General features: G+C 40.8%; 2 protein-coding genes across 3 annotated transcripts in view; one reads left to right on the top strand and one right to left on the bottom strand.

The window, feature by feature from the left end:
* LOC137334821 (ADP-ribosylation factor-like protein 8B-A) overlaps positions 1–23,989 on the bottom strand; it is a 123,108-nt gene that overhangs the window by 43,209 nt on the left and 55,910 nt on the right. Inside the window, exons 5-7 of one of the 2 annotated variants that reach the window (XM_067999823.1) lie at positions 18,072–18,139; positions 17,223–17,293; positions 3,833–8,810 (exon numbers count right to left, since the gene is read on the bottom strand). In XM_067999823.1, coding sequence (XP_067855924.1) covers positions 8,761–8,810; positions 17,223–17,293; positions 18,072–18,139 — 189 coding nt within the window. In that variant the 3' untranslated portion in view covers positions 3,833–8,760. Of the gene's footprint in view, positions 1–3,832; positions 8,811–17,222; positions 17,294–18,071; positions 18,140–23,989 lie in introns of those variants that run through there. The other variant, XM_067999824.1, reaches the window with a different exon arrangement.
* Positions 1,588–2,649, top strand: tmem229a (transmembrane protein 229A). The gene has a single exon (XM_068000106.1). The coding sequence runs from the start codon at positions 1,588–1,590 to the stop codon at positions 2,647–2,649; it is 1,062 nt and encodes a 353-aa protein (XP_067856207.1).

The following is a 23,989-nucleotide window of genomic DNA, read 5'->3' as shown; positions in this document are numbered from 1 at the left end:
ACAATGGGATCTAGAGAGAGACCCAAGTGGCTTTTCTTCCTAAGTGAGCCTAGACAGCGAGTTTCAGCAGGCTGGTTAACCACGGAGGGCTTCACAGATGAGTCCTCAACCAACATCTGCACACTCACACCTCCTAGAGCCAACTACTTAACCCAATAGCAATTTGCATTTTTATGACCTATTTTGCAACACAAACCTATCATTTTTTAAATAGTTAAAAAAGACTAAGTCTATAAATACAGAATATTGGAAAAGTGACTTCAATAAAGCAATTTTATTGATGTAAGGTGTCTAGTGTTTGGCAATCAGAACAAAGCTTTCTAAAAACTTTTGCACATGTATTGCTTCTTTGACAGAGAGTTGCCAGTCCAACTTTAAAGGGGCTTTTTTTTTTGTGTGTGATTCACATCTACAAATTTTGTCCAGATTCTTGAAAGGCTAGAAATTAACACGCAAACGCTCTACGTATTCGCGTAACATTCCTCTGCTATTTTAACAAAGGTGACAACCCATTTACGATAAACAGTTAACATCTCCATTAGATTAGCAGATGAACATCAGATAAAGGCGTTAAGCATTCATTGGGGCGAATATCACCAACAATAATTTCTCGGTTTAAACTTCATATTTCCATTTTTAGAATATACTGTAATTTGACATCGATTGACATCCTCAAAATCTGATAACCTGCATGAGGAAAGAGTGTGCATTTCGCATTTTGTTCTGTTTGCAGCAGGTACTCTCCCGGGGTTGCTGGTGAATAGAAAGTCCCTGGATTAAAAATAAAACCTTGTGAATATTGAAAACGTGAAATTAAACAGAAATATTTCCCGGGGGGTTTATTTCCCCACAATCCTTGGGATGTATCCCTCCAGTTGGATATCTCTGCACACAATCTGCACCCTGACACGTGATATTCCCTCTTTTTAAAAAAATATATAAATAAAACTGGTCTTGCTTCTTTGAGGATTTTTCGGAACGACAAAGGTGAAGAAGGGTTTCATTTCGTGCACTCGGTTGCACGTTTTAAATGGGGGAGGGGGGGCTTTACAAAAAAAATGCACACATTTCATGTATTTCACGTTTATTATCATCAGCCGTACGGAATATTTACTAAAAATATGAAACATGATAAGAATAGGGATTTTAAATAGGGGGAGGAGGGGAGATCTTATTGCGGAGCGAGGTTTATTTGGGGGGGTGGGGGAGGAGGGCAATAAGTTCACGTATGCAGCTTTAAGGATGGCTACGTCTGAGGTGAGACGTGTTGGTTTGCTGAGTGGAGACGTTACGTCTGCATTTGCTGGGTCTGGGGCAGGCAGCGAGGATTGCTGCTGCTTCTGGCAGGTAACGGGGGTGCTGGATGTATGATCAAAGCTGCTAACCTTTGCAGAGGACCGAAACAGCGAGAGAGGGAGAGAGAGAGACATGAGCTAGCCCTTAACCTTTCTGGTTATTTCTGCGTGTTATATATTTTTTTTGGAAGTGTATTTCTTTGCAAACAACAGGCTTTAATCTTAATCTCTCTTGGGGAAGGGGGAGGGGGGGCGGAGGGGGATGAAAGAGGATTTGAAAAACTGCAGGATCATGAACAGCAAACGACGCGACGCTCAGCGGCTCCTCGCAACAGACCGCCCCGGTCAAAGCAGCAAGAGGAGCCGGCTGCTTCACGCCTCCTCCTCCACCCGGCTCAAGGATCTGTCCGGTGCTGAAAGCCCCGGCCGGCCCAGCCCTTCCCTTCCCACTTGGATGCGCCTGTATTTCTACGGGATGCATGGCATCACCCTGGACGTCCTGCTGTCCTCGGTCCAGCGCTTCGTCCAGACCAGCGACCTGAAGATGCTGGGCTTCTCCTCGCCCTACCTCGGCGTCGTGCACTCGCTCGCCCACTTCGCCCTGGAGAAGCTCTACCTGCAGAAGAGGAACTTCCAAGGGCGCCCTTTGATCTTCCACCTGGTGCTCTACCCTTCGGTCTACGTGGGTCTGCAGACCCTGGTGGGCAAGGTGGTGGCCGGCTCGGGCTCCGGCTCCTCCATCCTCACCGTCCTGCTGCACTACCTGCTCGCCCTGTACGACTCCCAGCTCTTCCTCAAGAGGTTCCTCCGCCTGCAGTGCCGCTGCACCGAGAGGGGCAGCCGGGCCACGCTGGCCGAGCGCCTCTCCTCGCTCCAAGGGCTCCCCGACTCCCTGCGCTTCGTCTTTTACGGCATGCACGGCTTCCTGGACGAGATCTTCTTCACTTCCATGTTCAACCTGGTGGAGAAGTCGGACCGCACTCTGCTGGGGCACACGTCGCTCTGGTCCTTCTTCATGTACGGCAGCTGCAGCTTCGTGGTGGAGAAGCTCTATTTCTACCTTCACTACCGGTTGGGTTGGAACACCTGGCAGAGGCTGCCCGTTTACATTCTCTTCATCTACACCTGGGAGCTCACCTGGGGACTCGGGCTCCGGCAGTACGACGCCTGCTCTTGGGATTACTCTCATTACCCTCTTAATTTCATGGGCCTCATCACCTTAATGTACTTGCCGGGATGGATCTTCCTCAGCTACTATCAAGACGTGTTGTCTAACGTGTTACTACGTGTGCATTGTGCCAAGAGTAAAAACTCCAAGACAATCTACACTAATGGGAAAAGCAGAACAACTTGACTGAAATACCAAGCACATTTTTAATATATATGAAACTAATGAAAATTCCAATATTGATGGGGAATTTTTTTATACGATGCGGTTACGGTTGGATATTTTACCTTTGGATAAATCTGCGAAGAGAGCGGTAAACAATAACGACTAACGAACTTAATACTGCCTGGTTTCTAATGGGTGCATGCTTCCATCTTTCATTTTTAACTATCTTCAAATTGTAATAACTTGAACATTAGCTGCTATTCACTCACTCAATACTTTGCAAATATACAGTGGGGCCCATTTATGACCATAAGGTTAAATCCTGAAGACCAAGATTGTTAAGACTGTAATTCTAGAATCCATTTTCTGCTCTCAATCCTACAGTGCTTGCAGATTAAACATCAGATTAACATGGATTCAACATCAAACATTGCTTGTGGTGGCATATTATACAACGTAAGCTATGCTTGGCAGGTCAATTTTAAAAATGGCCATTCATGGGCCTCTGCAGGAAAATTGCTGCTAACCCGGCTGCTGCTACAATTCAAACTCGGTTTGGAAATCACTTACTTCTGTCCATTGAGATTAACCACTGTAAACAATTTTTAAAAATCAATTTCTATTTTTTAAACTTACCAATCAGTATCTAGTGATCGACAGTCTATGAGAATGCTGTGTGCGACCTTTTAAAATCATGCCACTGATTTAATTTGGGATGAGGCAAAGCTGAGTCCCAACACGATCTAAATGACTAGTGTGTACAAACCCGACATTTGCATCTTTATTTGAATTTGACACACTTTGAATAATGGAAGTACTGTTTCCTACTACTGTACTATAGCATGTGTTGTACATACTGTTGTACAGTATTTGTAGTTAGCCACATCTAGTGGCCAAAGGAATGGACATTTTTTTTTCCTAATCAATGAAAGATCCCTCTCTCCCTCTGATGAGGGCCACACTTTAATATGTCGAATATTACAATTTGTAATTCCATTTGGAAGAGCTGTATGTACACAATAGTTTTTTAATGTTTGTTCTATCAGATTATCTCGACACTAAATTAATTTTATTAAAACAATCAGATTGTGGATTGTGAAAATAATGCTTCAGCTGCATACCTTTTCAAACATACAGGATTTGAACTTTTCCCCTGTACTGCTCTAAAAACATGGTCCTGCGATTGACATGTTAACTACACAAGTTCAATTTTAATACTGTACTGTTGTGATTTTATTTGAAGTATATATAATTTTGTTCACAACATGTTTGATAACAGCCATGTGCCACTGCAGTATTAGGTTACTGCAATACTTTGTTAAAAATCTCTACAATTTTGGCTTCACCTTTGCATATAGTACAGTACAGAGAATAAAACAAGTACTTACTGGTAAAGACTGTAAACATGCTAAACTAAGGCCACAGTTTAAATCTGTACACTTGTGTGTCAGGCAGCATAAGCAAAAATTCATACATTTTTTTCATATTAAAAACATTATACATAACTGAAATAGTAGCATGAAGACTGCAGAGTACTGGTACTGCTATGCTTCTCATTGCAGGAGATTCAGGGCTTCCATATTCTGCTGATTTGGTAATTCTAATGGATTTAAGTAGAAATTTATGCATTATAAGTGGCAACACTGATTTGGTATTGTGGCTTGCAATGCTATATTTCCCTCTCCATTCCTCTGGCCACATCCAAACAAGAGTTCAGGTGGGCAGACACCGTGGCACTGAAGCACATAAGGTGAAAAAAGTTACAATTCATGGGTGTCAGAAAAATGTTTTTATTTTAATCCTAAAGTAAAATTTAGAGAGAGAATTAAAAAGAAAGAATCTGACATCGGTCTTCTGAAATGTGTGGATGATTTCTAAAACTTACACTGTAAATTATTAATACTACCAGTCGTCATAGTTTAATGCAACATCCTATATGAACTGCTTCACTTTAAAAGTGGCAACAAAAGAAATTTAATCTTTGTGACCAATAAACATTCACCACAAATTTCTAAAGGAGCCAACTAGAAATGTAATTTTGCTGACCACTGCTGACACATTTTCAGGATCCTAGGTGCCGATCCTTGAATTACAAGATGAGGGCTCAGATGACATAAACAACAGTAACAGTGATTTATGTCATCTGAACCCTGAGACAGTATTACCACATTGTAAATGAATAGCCAACCTGTGCTTACAATGACTGGATAGTGAATGTATGATGTTAAGCAACAGTGACGGCAGCAGGTTCATTCAATGTCACGCTATTAGGTGCCGAAAAGCATACTAGATTATTTTACTCTTGAATTCTTGTCTAATCCACAGTTCCATAAATTAGTTCATCATATCCTGAATGTTTGTTTCTATTGATTAACAGTTTACCTTTTGTGTCAGAGCAATCCTGTAAAACATCCAGGTTTTTAGAATTGAAGAAATAAACTAGAAGAATGGGGTTTGCGAATCCCACCTAAAGTACGGGTTGGTCCAGTTACAATACAATGCTACAGATTCATCTCAATTTTCAATGGCATTACATTTCATTAAGATGTCGTAGATTTTTAATGTTTAGTTTGAAAGTATACATAATGGACGATGCAATTTTACATAAATCTACTTTGTCTTTACCTCGGGGGGGAAAAACAGATTTATTGTACCTATGAATTGCTCCAGTTAGCACCATCAGTGCTCACTTTACAGTCTGAGGTACCCATTCAATCATATCACTGTTGTATATACATTTAAAAATTAGGTGGAATACTGAGTATCACAAGTCCAAAACATTCTTTCAAAATAAAAGCTGACCAAGAAAAGGTGCCTACTGGTTTTTAAAAACATGTTTGACTCTTGGTTAGAATCATACAGCACAGAAGGAGGCCATTCAGCCCATCATGCCTGTGCCGGCCCTTTGAAAGAGCAATCCAATTAGTCCTGCTCTCCAGCTCTGGGCAAGTTCCAGATGCTGTTTTAGTTCAGAAACATTTTGATACCTCAGTTGCCAGACAAATGTGTGTGGGAGTTTCCAGAAGAATTTATTGCATGTTAAAACTGTTTCTGAAAAAAATCTTAATGCCAATTGGAAATTTGAAGAAAACTTGTATGTTGTATAATGGGGATCATCTGTTCCATTCTATGCAGTGGAACAATGCAAATTACCACACCAATATGGCAGATTTGGATTTAATGCTTGTGATTCTACTGACCAAAAATGCACTGATGTATTGTCAAAAGCCCACATTCCTAAACCTAATATAACTGCAACAGCACAACAGTTGCAATGCAAATTACTAATAGCCAGTTTTTAAAAAATATACTGGACATGAGATCACAGAGCTTTACAGCTAAGTCCCCATTTTAACCTTTATAAGGTTAATACGTATGGCTCATGGACAATTCAATCTAAACTATGTTTTATACAGATAACACAATGAGGAAAAAGTGGGATATGCAGTTCTCCTGCAGATGCAGCATGCAGACGTGGAGAGACTGATGAGTAATAAACTCAGCATCCTACTCATGTATTCAGTTTAAATGTCACATGTTACGACACAAAGTAGTATTAAAGTTAAATTTCAATTACAGCAGGGCCAGTTACATTGAAGAATTGATGATGTTTAAGGCATCATGAAGTTGCTGTTTGCTAAGTAATTAAATCATCAACTGTTATTTAATTGCCATGGAAACAAAAGGATGATTTACCTATTGTATAAAATAAGCTACAGAGTAAATGCAGAAAGTATTCCCTTCCCAGCACCTCAAAAAAATGGCACTAGCCCCTAAATTCTGCTTGGAATTGGCTTCTCTCAAAAATTGTCAAGACTTGTTCTTAATTTTGGCTGGTACTATTTCTATAAATCAACACCCCAGATTCCGTAAAATTATTCATTAAGAGATTGTATCCCTTTTAATAAAACACAACTTTTTAAAATAACTGTCTTACTATTTAGGGTAAATGCAATAAATGAAAATAACAACTGTAAAATGGAAATTCACCCCATGCTTTCAAAGTTTATAGTGATTTAACAATTGTTAAGGTACAGGGTCGATTATTTTTTAAAAATTAGATGACAATCATATTTTGCTCCAATCACAAAGTGAAAGACCATTTGAAAAAGAAGAATTGGAGGGGTTTGCTCCACTAAATTTTATGAACTGAAACACATTTCATAATTCAGTTTTAACACTGGAAAAACTGATATCAGAAAAGTTATATATATTTTCAATAATCTTTTGCAACTCTCCAACTACTGCACTCAGCAACTAATCAAATGTCAGCTTGGCCTAGTGCCTTAGAGTCAGAAAGTTGTACGTTCAAGGCCCACTCCACTTTAGCATATAATCTAGACTGACAACTTCAGTGCAATACTGAGGGACTGCTGCATTGTCAGAGGTACCATCTTTTGGATGAGACGTTAAAGCGAGGCTCTGCTTGTTCAGGTGGACATAAAAGATCTTATGATGCGATTTGAAGACGAGCGAGGGAGTTCTCCTCGTGCCCTGGCCAACACTTAATCCTCAATTAACACCTCCATACACAGGTTAAAGGTCCTATATAAATGCAAGTTTTTTTTTAATCTTTGCTGAAAGATACCTGCAAGAGGATAGGCTGGAGAGATTGCTTTAAAACAGAAACAATTCAAAGTTTAGAATGTATTCAATTCACTTTTTGCACTGTTGAACAACACCTGCTAGTCAGGTCTACAGCACAAGAATCAATGTTCACGTTGACAATAAAGTTCTTATTTTTTGGTCATGAGTATGCCCATGCACCTTCGGGTAATGCCACAGAAAAAAAAAATCACAGGGACTAAGATCAAGTGACAAGCAGGTCACATGTGCTCCATGCTGTTATCACAAATTAGATGTTTTTTCAAGACAGCCCAGAGGGAGCAAAATACAGGGACAGGGATTTGGTGAAGTGGATGGCAGCGTGTCTGTTAAGTAAAAGAGCACATCAGTTTCGAATAGATCTTGATCACGGTCTTGTTTGAGTGATGTAGCGGAATCTCATCTAAAGACAATGTTGACATCAAACTGTACTAAAACTTCCTTCTCACTATGTAATGTACCAATTTGGAGCATGCTGTGACCATCGAACTACACTGGTTTACAAGCAGCCGTTGGATGCATTTCAAGTTTGCTCTTATTCTGATGCAACTTAGATGCCACCATGCTACACTTAGTGGTGTCTGATGTTGTCAAGTTCCTGTATCTATTAAAACATTAATAGTAGGTCTATCTGGTGCTGTTCTCACATTGAGGTGTCCAGGGAGTACAAGATGAATCTAGGAATGGTGCACATCAGTGACACATTAGAATCAATCTCCAGTCTTCCTTCAATGCAATATCAATGCATTAGGTTATGAATGCAAATAATTTAAAAGAGCAAAGAAATTTATATTAAATTAAGAAAAAGGTCGTTGGATTTTCTTGCTGCACTCTGGATGTAGATGCTGCTCGGGGTGGGGGGAAAAGCATTTGAAAGAGCTAGCTTCAGTGTTCATTTGTATTAAATGGCAATCCATATCGATGTCAAAACAGCAAAGTGAAGGCATCCCTACCAATCAACAAAATCTTGCTAGCCTGCTCCTGTCTCCATACAGTGTCTCAATATGATTATTTTTTAATAAAGCAGGAGCATATCTTCACTGGTGTTCAAGCAATCCATAGCCATTTTAAATAGGGCTGAGCATTTCTTAAAGGAGACAGATACCTCACAAAACAGCTTTTCAATGTGCAAGTAACCTTACATTGAAATACTGCACTATATGAATACATCACATGCAAAATGAAAAACACACAATCAGGATAGCAGCCTGTTAAAAAGGGTATAGGCAGTTTTTTTTAAAACAGATGCATCATCCAAATAATGAAGCCATGTGTCTGAGGCTTACATAAATGGTTTGTGATTACTCTGCATTACTGTTGAATGGCACAAATTAATTTTCTTTTTAAATGTACAAAATGACCTTTAGACAGAGGAACACAAAGAAGAAATCTTAGAGGTCCATATTAACAGGAACTGGGGTTGAAAGACTCAGTCCCAGCTGAGTTTGGCTTTGCTCTTCCATACTTCTTTCCAAGGTACATAGGATGGGTAGGCTGTTTACGATCTTCTGCAAAGAAAGACCATCCTCAGCAGCGCCTCGATTTGGAGTGCTGAATAAGCCATTGTAGTGTAATGTCTGCAAGGACACAATTTAAGATATGGATTACAGCGTCTTGCCACTATTCACATTTCATAAATAAGAGGTAAGATAATTGATTACATCCATATCAGGATTACTTTGTCCTTGAAATTCTTCAATGTACACAAGTACTCTGGAAAACTACTGAAGGTTCTTAGACTTATGGTGCACAATGTTTCAAGTGTTTTATTTGTCCAAAGATAAAACTATTCATGACAATGAAAGGATTTAGTAAATTGCTGATGGCGCCTTTCTTTAAAGCAGCTTTTTCTTTTACAATCATTGTAACCATTGACTTTGGTTACAATGACTTCACAATGGCTGATATAGTGAGTCCCCATTCGATGCAGTATGTGCAGTCAAATTCATACATATGCAAATATGATGAGCAGCTCCTACCTCAAGTTCTAATTTGTTAAGCATTATACATACTAAACAACTGATTCACCTCTACAATTGTGCATGCAAGCATTCATGTACACTCAGAGCAAATGAATAGTTTCACACATGTATGTTTCCATTCATCAATACCTGCACTTTTATGTTGGCTGTGAAGAAAGCAGCAAGCAAGTCTCATTTATAATTTAAAAGTGGGAAGAAAGAACAAAAGGCTGCCCTTGGACCGACCTTTGGGGCTCATCTCAGCTCAGTCCAAAATCAGCAGTATGTAATCTAAAACCAAGGCGTTTGGTCCTAAACAGTTCAACAGGATGAAAAGTATTTCCATGAAATCATCTTGGTATAAATATATATTTCATAATTCCATTTTTAACAAGCAGCCAAATGGAATTATAATGGTTACAAACAAACATTTTCCACCTTCTGCCTATTTTAAATATAAAACCTTAATCGTCCAGCCTCAGCAACAAAAAAACCCACTACTGCAACAGTCAAATGCTGCAGGGAAAATAGGTCATCTGAAGGGTACCTGCAGGAGGATAGGTTGGAAATATTTCCTCATTAGTGTTTGGAATATTTTCAGACATTTGCCGGTGTCTAAAGATTTAAGAGATTTGGTCTGCTCCATAAGCTACTTAATTTGGGTTTTATAAATTCTAAACCTGCCATAAACTGGAAAACAAGCAACATTAAAAACCTCTAGAAAAGGAGTAGCACAACACACTGGAGCATTGTCATGTGACACTACCGAGTTTTGGGGGGGGAGGGGGGAATCTCTTCACCGCCTCTGCTCTGCTGAGTTCTCAATCTATGCCGCATTGCTGTAAGGAAGCAGCATGCAGAGGCCAGGGATCAAATTGGAGCACTTTTCCTCTCCCTTCCCCTTCAGCCTGTACTCATACACTGTGGTGTTCAAACATTTTTGTATGGGGCAGCGTAGCCCTGCAAACACTGAGACACTCTGGAGGGCTCCTGACCTAACTTCCAAAATCCAGTGTCAGTTATCCAACAAAAAACACTATTTATCATTTGCAGAAATAGCCTAGTGTTATTATTTTCATGCTGGCAGTAAACCATTTAAAATAAAATGGTTACCACTGGCATTCAAATAATACCGATGGGTATTGTTTCAGAGCAACAGAAAAACATGTTGCTAAATCGGCCAATACCGAAAAATGCATAAATCGATGACAGACTGGCAAAATAAGATGACTTTGTGGACCCTCAAGGATCCCTCCCCCCCACCCCACCCCACCTCTCCCTTTAAGCCCACGGATTACCTGTTTGAAAACCAAGGTCATACACCCTCCGGTTGCTAACTCAGAGTGGCACTGGCAAAGGACGAGGAGCAAGTGCTCTTGCTAGCAGTTTATGTTGCCTGGGGAGGCAATAGTGATTTCATACACAGAAAAAACAGCTCTCCATAAAAAGTATTGATCAAAAAATGTTCAAGAAAAAATATCCCCATATAGAGAGAACCTGTACACATTCATGTGTGGTTTCCAGTGTGTCAAACTGTGAAGGGAATCAAAATATCAGATGACCTTGTCAAATCTGGTGAAAACCCAATAAAATGTCATAGAACAGCTTAAGGCCATGATGGCCAAATGTACAGGAAGTAGCTAAAGTTCAGAAGATTTTTTAAGGGATGAAACAAAAGTACATTTTATGAGCCAAATAAAACAAATAGTACACCGTATGCATTTCAGTTTTCATACTATTCACTAACATTTAAAAGGAGGAAAGAAAGAACATGCTCAGGGTCCTATAAGGTCCCATAAAAGAAAATGAATGACCAGATAATCTGGGGTTTTTTTGGCAGTACTAGATGAAAGAGAAATGTTGACCAGGACATTGGGAGAAAACGCTGCTCTTCTTCGAAGATCTTTTACACCAAGTAGATGGACAGGAGACCGGGCCTAAGTTTACTGTCTCATCTGAAGGACAGCACTTTGACAATACAGTACTGAACAGTCCATATGGATTATGTGGTCAAATCCAGACAGCTTTGAACCCGCAACCTTCTGACTCGGGAAGAATGCTACCAACTGAATCAAGCTGACATTTAAACTTTAGCTATGGAGGTAGTGCACTTTAGGCTGCCAAGGTGCAGAGAAAATTTGCAAGGATCACCATCAGTAATTTGTTTATTGATCAGAACAGAACAGAGTGCCTGAAACTAAACTCAGATTTGAGATTTTAAAACATGTAGGGGGAGAAATTGGTCTTGGACGGGATCGCGTAACAGGCGGGATCGCATGGACTGCCTGTTATACGCCCGCCCGATACTGAAGTCAATGCAACTGAATATCGGGCGGGCATATAACGGGTGGCAGATCCGATACCGTCCGTTTCGCGCTCTTGCTCATGACGAATTCCTATTCCTTAGTATTTAAAAAAACCTACAAAACGCAATTTAAAAAAAAAAGTACAATAACAACTTTTGTCAACAAATATGAAAGGGGGGGGGTTAAGAAAGAATGTTCCAATTTGTTGTAGATTGTTGATCACAGTACAACTGAGATCAGGGATCCTGCTGTCTCGTTGAATAATATTCTTGCTACACTCAGATTCAACTTTATAAGTGAAAGATTACATTTAGCTCACAGCCCTGTACATATCTTTTTTTTTCTAAACTCCAACAGTAAATGTCAAAATTTGATGATTTCCTTTTAAAATTAACTTGATCATCCCCAATTTTCTCTCCTACTTTCCTGGAATTGGTAACTGTTGCAGTTGAAAGAAAGAAAGACTTGCATTTATATAGCGCCTTCCACGACCTTAAGATGTCCCAAAGCGCTTCACAATCAATGAAGTACTTGTTTTTTTAAGTGTGGTCACTGTTGTAATGTAGGAAATGCGGCAGCCAATTTGCGCACAGCAAGCTCTCACACTTCGATCAGTGTTGGCAGCCTTCTGATATTTCACCAAAATGGCCTTTCTTTGTACGCAAGTCTTGACCATGAATGTTAGCAGGCTATTCGACAATGTCTACCTCAATACTATCCTAACCTGATGTGCACAAAAGCACAATGTGCAATCCAATTGCTGCTACAGTTGAAATTGTCTAACTCAGGACAAACCTAGGAATGAATCTGACTTCTAGTATGAGTAGCTCAGTAACATATCATGGGGTACATTCACCAAGATATAAGGAAAGCTGCAAAAGTCTTTACACACCTGATTTCCCAGTGCTCTACACAATCATATTTCACTTTGCATGCACTCACATCCAACTGTAAAGTTTCACTGTATTCTTCAGTGACATTTTAGAATATGCGGAATCTGCATTCTATAGATCAAGATACAATACTGTATATCTGTTAATGCATTTCAGCATTCACTTAGCTCTTTATCATGTGGTTTGGTCTTTATACTATTGCAGTTCACTAAATTAGAGTTCTGTTCTTGTAGGTCAATCACCATAGTTGTCATACTTTATGTTTTCCCTCTTTGCGATAACTCTGCAAAACATTTCCAGTCCATTATGAACATATTCATTAAGATCATTGAAATGCAACTTCTTGTTCACTGCTCTTTCCTGCCCTTTGCATTTAGTTCCCTAGGGAGGATTTCATTGCTGCTATAAAGGGAAAATGCAGTGGGGGGAGCTGCACCAAAGAGGCCTTTTCAATTTGTTGAGGTTGCACAAACATTATGGGCTTCAGCCTAAGTCAATTAATGCCATCATCTGAGACCGTACAATGCCTCCATGTAATTAGTTTACTTCTATGATGAAATTGTATCTCCAGGCACTGTACACAGAAAGCCTTAATGTCATGTTCAAATTTTGGAAAGCTTTATTTTTGGGTGGGGGGAGTATTAAAAGGGGAAAGAAACAAAAGAAGATGCAAGTCAAAAAAATTTGCAGCATTATGTGCAGCCATTTCTCTTCAAAAAAACACAGACGTGGCAGCCTGAGATTTAAAATCAATATGTATAAGGTACCACAATTTTACAATTCACAGCAACAAATGCATTTCACCCTGTTGTGCAAGAAATTGCCCATATTACTACCATTAACTTCAAAACCAATATGAATCTTATTCCTGGCACAGTAGCTGCCTTTGAGAAAACAGTAAAGCAAGTAAGTAGTAGGACAACAGAAGGAAAAAACAGAATGATTCCAGAGGTGTACAGCAGCAATTTTTATCACGTTATCCTGCATACAAGTTTTGAAACCTATTTCTCTTATTTTTTTTTTGTTTTGCTAAGGGTGGAGGGTGTGGAACAGCATGATGACCATGTTCTCTATGAGAGAAAAAGGGACTACTCTCATATTTCCCAGCAGGCAGCTATATTGCTGCTTCCCCACTGCCCTGGCCTCAGACAGGAAATGAGCATGATATAGGGAGATTAGAAGGGAGAAAAACAAAAAAAAAGTCCCCCATACAACACAACATTCCTAACTCAGAAGGTGGGAAAGGAATGTTACTGTGCCTATGTTACTGTTTAACCAGATGCTGGGAGGCACATGTAACCCTTTGGCGGCTCATCCTTTAGTTTTCTCTTTTTCCCTGTAGGTTCTGTTCAACAACTTCTCAGAAGCTAAAGCTGAGAGTTATGGGTTCAAGCCTGCATAACACACACACACACACACACACACACACACACACACACAGTGCTGCAAAGGCATTCAAGCATCAAATTATATATTTTGAATGTTCATTTGTCAAAGTCTGAACTAGTGTGTATTCAATTATTGATTACTGTCTGTTGAAAGATGTTAGTAAAAACATTTGTAGATTCAATCATGCTACAGGGAAATATTCGCATACATTACAAAAATGGTACTTGATGGTGCAAGCTGGGGGAGGATAATACTTCTTTCCATTTAATTTTCCCCATTAAAATGTAACATTTAGAGGCAAATGTGAGAAGAATAATGTCGTATTTCACATTTATTATCGTCAGCAGAATAATTGATAATTATTAAAATATGAAACAGAATAACATTGTATTATATACTCAGTTTAAAAAGATGTTCATACTTCACCACTTCTATTAGTGGGCATTAAATTTGAAAATGCAATTTTATTGAGCAACAACAACTTGCACCTTTAATATAGAAAAACATCCCAAAGGGCTTCACATAGGCGTAAATCAGCCAAAAATGATACCAAACCAAAGAAGGAGATATTACAAAAGGTGACCAAAAGCTCAGTCAAAGAGGTGGGTCCTAAGGAGAGTCTTAGAAGGAGGAGAGGGAGGTGGAGAGGTTTAGGGAGAGAACTGCAGAATGTGGCGCCTAGACAGCTGAAGGCATGGCTGTCAATGGTAGATGCACAAATGGCCTGAATCAGTGGAACGGAGAGTTGGGGGAGGGGGGGTCTGGAGGGCCGGAGGAGGTTACAGAGATAGCGAGGGGCAAGGGATATAAATATGAGGATGAGAATTTTAAATTGGAGACTTTGGGGGACCAAAATCCAATGTAGGTCGGTAAGGACAGTAGTGATAAGTGAGCAGGACTTGGTGTGGACTAGGATACAGGCAGGAAAGTTTTGGATGTGCTGAAATTTACAGAGTGTGGATGATGGGAGGATGGCCAGGAGAGCATTGGCATAGTGAAGCCTGGAGGTGACAAAGGCATGGATGATGGTTTCAGCAGCAGATGTGTTGAGGCAGGGGGAGAGGCGGGCAATGTTACAGAGGTGGAAGTAGGCAGATTTTGTGACAGAGTGTATATGGGGTCAGAAGCTCAGCTTGGGATCGAATAGGATGCCAAGATTGTAAACAGTCTGGTTCAGCCTGAGACAAAAACCAGGGAGGAGGATGGAATCAGTGGCAAGGGTGTGGAGTTTTAGGTGGGGACCAAAGACGATGGCTTCAGTCTTCCCAATGTTTAACTGGAAGAAATTGCAGCTCATCCACGACTGGATATTGGACAACACAGAGGTAGTGGAGGAGTCAAGAGAGGTGGTGGAGAGATAGAGATGGATGTCGTCAGCATACATGTGGAAGTTGACTTCATGTTGTGGATGATGACGCCAAAAGGTAATGTGTAGATCAGGAAGGGTGGCGGCAAATATAGCTGCTTAGGGACTGTGGAGGTAATGGTGCTCAGGTAGGAAGAGAAGCTCGAGCTATAATCAGTTAGGTAAGAGTGGAACCAAGTGCGGACAATTACACTGAGCTGGACGATGGAAGAAAGGTGTTGAAGGAGAAGGGTGTGGTCAACCATGTCAAAGGTTGTGGAGGTGCTGAGGAGAGATAATGAACCATGGTCACACTCACAGAGGATGTAATTTGTGACTTTGGTTAGGGTTGTTTTGGTGTTGTGGCTGGGGCAGAAACCTGATTGGAGAGATTCAAATTTAGAGTTGCAGGAAAGATAGTCACGGATTTAGGAGGTGACAATATGTTCGAGAATTTTGGAGAGGAAAGAGCATTTGGCAATGGAGTGGTAGTTTTGCAAGGACAGAGGAATTGAGGGTGTTTTTTTTGAGAGGGGGGATGATGATTGCAGGTTTGAAAGGGAGGGGGACAATGCCTGAGGAGATGGCAGCTAGCACGGATGTGGAGATGCCGGTGATGGACTGGGGTTGACAATTGTAAACAATTTTACAACACCAAGTTATAGTCCAGCAATTTTATTTTAAATTCACAAGCTTTCGGAGACTTCCTCCTTCCTCAGGTAAATGTTGAGGAAGGAGGAAGTCTCCGAAAGCTTGTGAATTTAAAATAAAATTGCTGGACTATAACTTGGTGTTGTAAAATTGTTTACAGCTAGCACGGAGCCCAGGATGGAAGTGGCTGATCAGCAGTTTAGTGGGAATAGGATCAAGGGAGCAGGAGATGGGTCTCATGCACAAGGAGAGGGCATATGGGGAGGTAAGAGAGGAACTAGAGAAAGATATGGGTTCAGGGCTAGGGCAGGGGGAGCCTGGGAAGAGGCTCGGCTTGATGAGCAAGGGGAAGGGAGTGAAACAGAAGGGGTGGCTGAACGAATGGTCACAATCTTGGTGATGAAGAAGTCCATGAGCCCCTCACACTTGTAGGTGAGTGTGAAGGGAGCAGGGAAAAGGGGTCTAAGGAGACAGTAGTGGTTAAAAGAAGCCAGGGGTTATTTTTGCTGTCCAAAATGATCCTGGAGTAGCGAACGGTTTCGGCAGAGCAGAGCGAGGCCCAATAGTACCTAGAATGAATGTTTCCCTCAGTGTAATCAATGGGCCGGATCTTGCTGGAGCGGGGCATTTCACGTCGTTAGTTAGACGTTCTCTTGCACCATTCAGTTCAAAATATTTTTGCGTCATACCTTGCTGGAAGTGCAAACTTATAACAGCGCGGTGAGGGCACCAGGGCATCTGGGACCCCAGTGAACGGCGGGACCAACAGTGTATCTTCTTAACCAGTGGGATTTAAGGATTGACAAAGAAACAGAGGAATGACGGAAAAGAAAATAGGGTGAATTAGAGTCAAATCAGGTACAGAAAGAAAGAGAGAGAAGGAAAGTAAGATTGGATTAAGAGAGAGAGAAAAAAAGAACCATAAAGGAAAAGGAAGAAATTGTTTTTAAATATTTAAATTCTCTAAGAACAATTCACTACCTGAAGGAATGAGACTCCACAGTTTCACTTGTTCCCTTTCTGGGCCAGAGAGTTTAATTGGCATTGCATTAATAATTATCAGGTTGTTAAAAGGCTACTTGCGGTCTTAATTACCAGACTTAACTTTCCGTGGCGAGTTTAATGGGCAGTTAACGTGCAAATTCAGCAAGTTCTTAAAAATATACAGGGAGGCTAACGGCAAGATGGCATTTGTGTGAAGCAAACGGCGCAGTGGTGTAAATCAACCAGCAAGTTCTGGAGATTTGCAACTCACGGCGTATCTTCTAATCCCTTGAACTTGCTGGCCGGTTTGCACATTAATGCATCGTTAACTTGCTGTTATTTTTCGAGCAAGATCCGGCCTAATATCATATCTGAGAGAGCATAATACTACACAGAGCTGTCTATGGTGCTGAAATTTCCATTCTATGCCAGATATAGATGTGGAACTGGATGCACTTACCTATGTTATCCTTCTCTTTGCAGGACACCGAATAACAACAGATTTCTCGGTCCTGGATAGCAGATAGATTCCTGTAGAATAAAAAGATATACATATCACAGTACGTTATTTTGTAACACAAAAATCCAGGAAAATGTATTTCAATTTTAACTGTATTGTCTTCTACTTCACACTACTGTCACTGAATCTATCAAGTTTATTTTGGGAAGGAACTGTGCAGGCTGCTGCTATGGATACCATGGTCTAGATTTTCTACTGGAGTTATGCTCTCGGGAGTGGGAATTTCCTCAGGAGTCACTCCATGCTCACCCGCTACTTCTGGCATACAATACACCTGCCCTAATGTGGACAGGCAAATTGTAACTGAATTCAGATGAGAATTGGTCAGCTGACTTATTCCCATCGTTTGCATTTTAGTAATGCTGGGCACTAGGTATGACCGTGTGTTCCTGACAGCCTTTTAAAATTAAAAAATGATTGACTGCACAGGGCAAAGCTGTATTGTTATTTTTTATTTCTTCCTGTGCCTAGCCCTGGAAGCCGCCGGCCATTCTGCACTATGGCAGGTACCCAAGGCTTGCCACAGCCATTCTCTGCCTACCGACAGAGGCCAGGAAGCCCGCCTAAAATATGCAAAATAGCTTGACCCCAGAAAAATTGGCAGGGGTCTGGGATGGGTGTAACCCCCACCCTGACCAAGATGCTTGAGGGTTCTGGCAAAATGGAAAATCCCAGCTTGTGTGTAAGGTACATGTGAGGTTAACGTACATATGTTCTATCCAAATCCAAAGCCTTTAAGACTACTTATACTCCACACATCAATACATCCAAGAAAACACAATGGCTTACATTTTTTCAATCAGCTGTTTCTCATCCAAGGCATTAGGAAGGTCACGCTTGTTTCCCAAGACCAACACCTATAAAAACAAAAACACAAATTGATTCTTTGAGTGGGAGAACTTTCTGCTCAGTCTTCAAAGTATTGCTGGTTTTCCTTTCCAGAGGCTGTGCTGATTTTGGTGTCCAAACCCTTCTTTATGCACAAACTATTTTACAATTATAACAATTCCTGTATGATTCAGGTGAATGTGCAGAACCATAAAAGCAGGTATGAGTTGTGCAGGTTGTGCTCTTGAGAAGGAGAGGATGGCACTTATGGTACAAAAACTGGGAGGCAATTTATTCACTGGAATTTATGATCATTTATAATGTCCCTGAAATAATAGTCTATGATCGTTCTGCTAGATCTGAAACTGGGGGGGGGGTGAGGGGAGGGCACAACATTTTCAACGTCGACTCAAAGCGGGTGCAAAGTCGGCGCTGTGCCCACGGCACCCACCAAAAGCCACATTTGGGCGGCCCAAACTGTTTTCAGATTCGGGCCTCACGTGATTACCACCGGCGGCAAACAGCACTCCGCAGCAGCTCGCCTGTTTCGGATGGCGTAAAATCAGCCAGCTTCTGCACGGAGCAGGTGAATGCTCCTCCAGGCCTCGTAAAATATCTTATTAAAAAAAAAACACAAAAACTTACCTTTTCCTAAGCGGCCTCCAGCGGACCCTTTAAGGACCAGTGGTTACGCCACTCAACATCCAATACAACTGGGACTGGCATGCACTGCCCACTTGTACATTAAAACTGCATTTGGGATTCTACAACAGGCGTTGTACCCCTATTTGCATATTTGAACAACCTTCTGCCCTGTTTTGGGTGGGAGTACAGGGTGCCCCTTTGAAAACTGAATCAGGCAGGCAAATGGTTGTCCAAGGTGCCCCCCAGGTTTTCCTCTGCCGAACGCCTGTTTCTTAGGTGAGCAGTCGACACCTGATAATCGTCCCCATGTACTGGTATCATTTTAATTAAAACATGACCTAGGTCCCAAGTCTACAAGCCATCTTTCGTTTCCCAATTCTTTATGATGACAGCCTCTTAAGATAAACAGTTGTGATGAATTGTTTATGCTATTCTGTTAATACCAAATTAAGTCTGCGAGGTAAATTACTGAGATGCCCAAATTCTTCAATATTGGAACCAAACCATTTGGATTTCAAATTTAAAAGCTACCTCTGTACTTTGAATCTAAAGATCTAAATTTGTGAATGCAAACCCCCTGTGGGTGGGTATTTCTGCTGCTCATCACCACTACAGTTTCAGATCTGTGAAATTTACTAAAATGAAAAGATGATCTTGGAAGGATAAACAACATAAAGTAATTTAAAATTGTAGGGCAAGTAAACTTTTTTGCTTTCCTTTCAAGCTGCTCAATGGCAACACAATAGTTAAGTAAGAGTAGAGGGTATATATGAATGAGAGAGAGATTTCAAAACCTAGCCCCTATTTAAATCAAACTGAATCACTGGGTTACGAACAGGTAAAAGGCCATTTAGTACAATAAGGCTTTTCCTTCCACAGGCCCCATTCAATCACCTATTTCATCTCTAAAGATTTAGCAAAATTTCTCCCTGCCGTCCTCCCCCAGTTAAGGCCAGTAAAAAGCCAGGATACCTACCTACCTACCCTTGTATACTACACAATCCATCTTTTATCAATTACAGTGTTTTCCACATGAATCAGCACATAATGTTCTATATTGGCAAACTACCCTTTTAGACGTGGTCTGTGGGTGAGCAAAGGGATGTTTATTGCTGTGTTTATGTATGGAATTGCACCTTGTTTGAATAGTGAAAACAGTATGATTGTTACAAGATACCACAAGGTATTTTTTCATGATATTACCAACACAGGAACCATCATGTTTCACACTGCATTCTGTGTTTATCCTTATAAACCTTGATCCTATTTGCAACCAGATACTCTTCCAGCTTTTTAAAAAAAATGTTAGTCAATACACCATTGATTGCTTTAGGTGGCACTCTATTTTAAATATCCATGACTCCTTTTAATCTTGCTTTAGATATTGTACTCAAAGCAGGAATTTTAAAATGACACCAATTTAATAATTGTAGTGAATTTAGACTAAAACAAATAAACTTGCGGGAGAAACGACTGAGGCAGGACAAGATATGGGTCTTCAGGTGGAAGAAAACAAGCTATTTACCATGGACAATAAATAGACCATGAGAAGACCAGAATAACATTCACAAGCCTTAAGCAAGCTTAGATATTGGAAAGAAGAAAGCTTCCAATAAACACACGATAATCATAGAATCATTACAGCACAGAAGGAGACCATCCAGCCCATCGCCGGCTCTTTGTAAGAACAATCCAGTTAGTCCCATTCCCCTGCTCTTTCCCCATAGCCCTTCAAATCTTTTCCCTTCAAATATTTATCCAATTCCTTTTCGAAAGCCACGATTGAATCTGATTCCATCACCCTTTCAGGCAGCACATTCCAGATTATAACTACTCTTTTCGTAAAAAAGTTTTTCCTCATGTAGCCTTTGGTTCTTTTGGCAATCACCTTAAATCTAAGTCCTCTGATTCTTGACCCTTCTGCCAATGGAAACAGTTTCTCTTTATTTATTTTATCTAAACCCATCATGATTTTGAACACTTCTATCAAATCTCCTCTTAACCTTCTCTGCTCTAAGGAGAATAGCCCCAGCTGCTCCAGTCTATCCAAGTAACTGAAGTCCCTCGTCCCTGGAACCATTCTAGTAAATATTTTCTGCACCCTCTCTAAGCCCTTCACATCCTTCCTAAAGTGCGGTGTCCAGAATTGGACACAATACTCCAGTTGTGGCCAAACCTTACTTCCCTCAGGATCCCATCTGGACCAGGTGACTTGTCGACTTTAAGTACAGCCAGCCTTTCTAGTACCTCCTCTATCAATTTTTAGCCCATCCAATATCTTAAATACCTCCTCTTTTACTGTGATTTTGGCATCTTCCTTGGTAAAGACAGATGCAAAGTACTCATTTAGTACCTCAGCCATGCCCTCTGCCTCCATGTGTAGTTCTCCTTTTTGGTCCCTAGTCGGTCCCACCTTTCCTCTTACTACCTGTTTACTATTGATATGCCGAAAGAAGATAGGCGTGTGGAAAAAACTCCAAGAGAAGGGAGGTGATTCGGGGTCAATTGGCACCCTTAAAAAGGAGCCGGATTAATGTCTGTTGGTAAGATGGATTGAGGGCTATAGAGATCTAACAACACTGTTGAAGTTGAACCCAATGATATATGTCTTTAAGTCAGTTGGGAGAATAATTGGTTTGGTAGAGCTGGTGCAGGTCATGAATAGAACCACAGAAAAGATACAGCACAGAAGGGGGCCATTCGGCCCATCATGTCCGCGCCGGCTCAAAGAACAATCAAGTGTCCATAATAATCCCACCTTCCAGCACCCGGTCCGTAGCCCTGTAGCTTACAGCACTTTAGATGCAGGTCCAGGTACTTTTTAAAAAGAGTTGAGGGTCCCTGCCTCTACCACCAATTCGGGAAGCGAATTCTACACACCCACCACCCTCTGGGTAAAAAAGTGTTTCCTCATGTCCCCTCTAATCCTTCCGCCAATCAGCTTAAAACTATGTCCTCTAGTTCATGAACTCTCCACTAGGGGAAACAGGTACTTCCTGTCTACTCTATCTGGGCCCCTCATAATTTTGTACACCTCAATCAAGTCACCCCTCAGCCTCCTCTGCTCCAAAGAAAACAACCCCAGCCTATCCAATCTCTCCTCGTAGCTGCAATTTTTAAGCCCTGGCAACATTCTTGTAAATCTTCTCTGCACTCTCTCCAGAGCAATTACGTCCTTCTTGTAATGTGGTGACCAGAACTGCGCACAATACTCCTGCTGTGGCCTTACCAGTGTTTTATACAGTTCCATCATTACATCCCTGCTTTTGTATTCCATACCTCGGCTGATAATGGAGAACATTCCGTATGCCTTCTTCACAACCTTATCTACCTGTACTGCCACCTTCAGAGACCTGTGCACATGAACTCCAAGGTCTCTCACTTCCTCTACCCCTCTCAATATATTCCCATTTACTGCATGTTCCCTTTTACTGTTTACCCTCCCTAAGTGCATTACCTCACACTTCTCTGGGTTGTACTCCATTTGCCATTTTTCCACCCACTCCACCAACCCATTGATATTTTCTTGGAGTCTACAGCTATCCTCTTCACTATCAACTACACGGCCAATTTTTGTGTCGTCTGCAAATTTGCCAATCATTCCCCCTACATTCAAGTCCAAATCATTAATATATACCACAAACAGCATGGGACCCAACACTGAGCCCTGTGGCACACCACTGGAAACGGATTTCCATTCGCAAAGACATCCATCGACTTTTATCCTTTGTTTCCCGTTACTGACCCAATTTTGGATCCAATTCGCCACACTTCCCTGTATCCTATGGGCTTTTACCTTTCTGACCAGTCTGCCATGTGGGACCTTGTTAAATGCCTTACTAAAATCCATGTAGACAACATCCACTGCACTACCCTTATCAATCCTCCTTGTCACTTCCTCAAAGAATTCAATCAGATTTGTAAGGTATGACCTTCCTTGAACAAATCCATGCTGACTATCCCTGATTAAACAATGCCTTTCCAAGTGACAGAATCAATACTGAGAGATAGGATTTACTAATAGTTTGCCCACCACCGAGGTAAGACTGACTAGCCTATAATTGTTCGGCCTTTCCCTCGTACCCTTTTTAATCAATGGTACTACGTTTGCAGTCTTCCAGTACCTCCCCTGTATCTAGTGAGGATTGGAAAATGATCCTCAGAGCATCCACTATTTCCTCCCTGGCTTCCTTCAATAGCCTAGGAAACAATCCATCCGGCCCTGGTGACTTATCAACTTTCAAGGATTCCAGTCCCTCTAGTACTTCCTCTCTCGTTATGTTTACCTTATCCACTTTAACCACTACATCCAGATCATCCCTTTCCTTTGTGAATATAGAGACAAAATATTCATTTAAAACCCTACCCACCTCCTCTGCTTCTACACACAAGTTACTCTTATCATCCCCGATAGGTCCCACCTTTTCCTTAGCTATCCTCTTGTTCTTAATGTACGATAAAACATCTTTTGGGTTTTTTTTAATCTTACTAGCTAATATTTTTTCATGCTCTCTCTTTGATTTCCTTATTTCCTTTTTTACGTCATCCCTGTACTTCCTATACTTCTCTAGGCTTTCTGCAGTATTTAGTTTTCTGTGACAGTCATAAGCTTTCTTTTTCTGCTTTATCTTGCCCCGTATATTTCTGAATGAACTGGACGTTTAAAAATGGGTACTAGTCTATCAAACAAAGGCCAACCCAACATCATGGCTCTTAACTACCACTTTAACAGAAACAAAAGCTGCTAACAACTTTAAGTAGATTCGACGAAAGCGCTCTCAATCAATTTTCTGATTGTATCTCATTTCTACATGTCATTGTCACTCAAGGTTATGTTCAACGTCAGGCATGATTGATTAATAATTACTTCTGTCACTGAACCATTTTTCAGGGATCAAGGTTAAATGTTAGGACACCAGTCTTTCTTGCTTATTTCTACCACAGAGCAATTGCAACAAAAAGCTACAAAAAATGCATCAAGGAATAGGGCATACCAATCCAGGGAGAATTTATTTACAATGAATTCAAGTCAGGGAAAGTGGAAACATTGCTAGTGTTATTCCAATCTTGTTATCGCTCTTCTGAATCTGCAATCAATAACGTATCACTGGCAGACCCTGGGGTTTATTAAGTAACTTTCCATTGATCTTACACCCAAATTCTAAGTGATCCAGAGTATAAGTTGAAAAGGGTGACATAACACATTCTTGAGCGCTGTAAGTGGAATGACTATG

Source organism: Heptranchias perlo, chromosome 18 (genome assembly GCF_035084215.1).
Source record: "Heptranchias perlo isolate sHepPer1 chromosome 18, sHepPer1.hap1, whole genome shotgun sequence".
NCBI lineage: Eukaryota > Metazoa > Chordata > Chondrichthyes > Hexanchiformes > Hexanchidae > Heptranchias > Heptranchias perlo.
The sequence above is the reverse complement of the archived record's forward strand: the minus strand, read 5'-3'. Positions and strand labels throughout refer to the sequence as shown.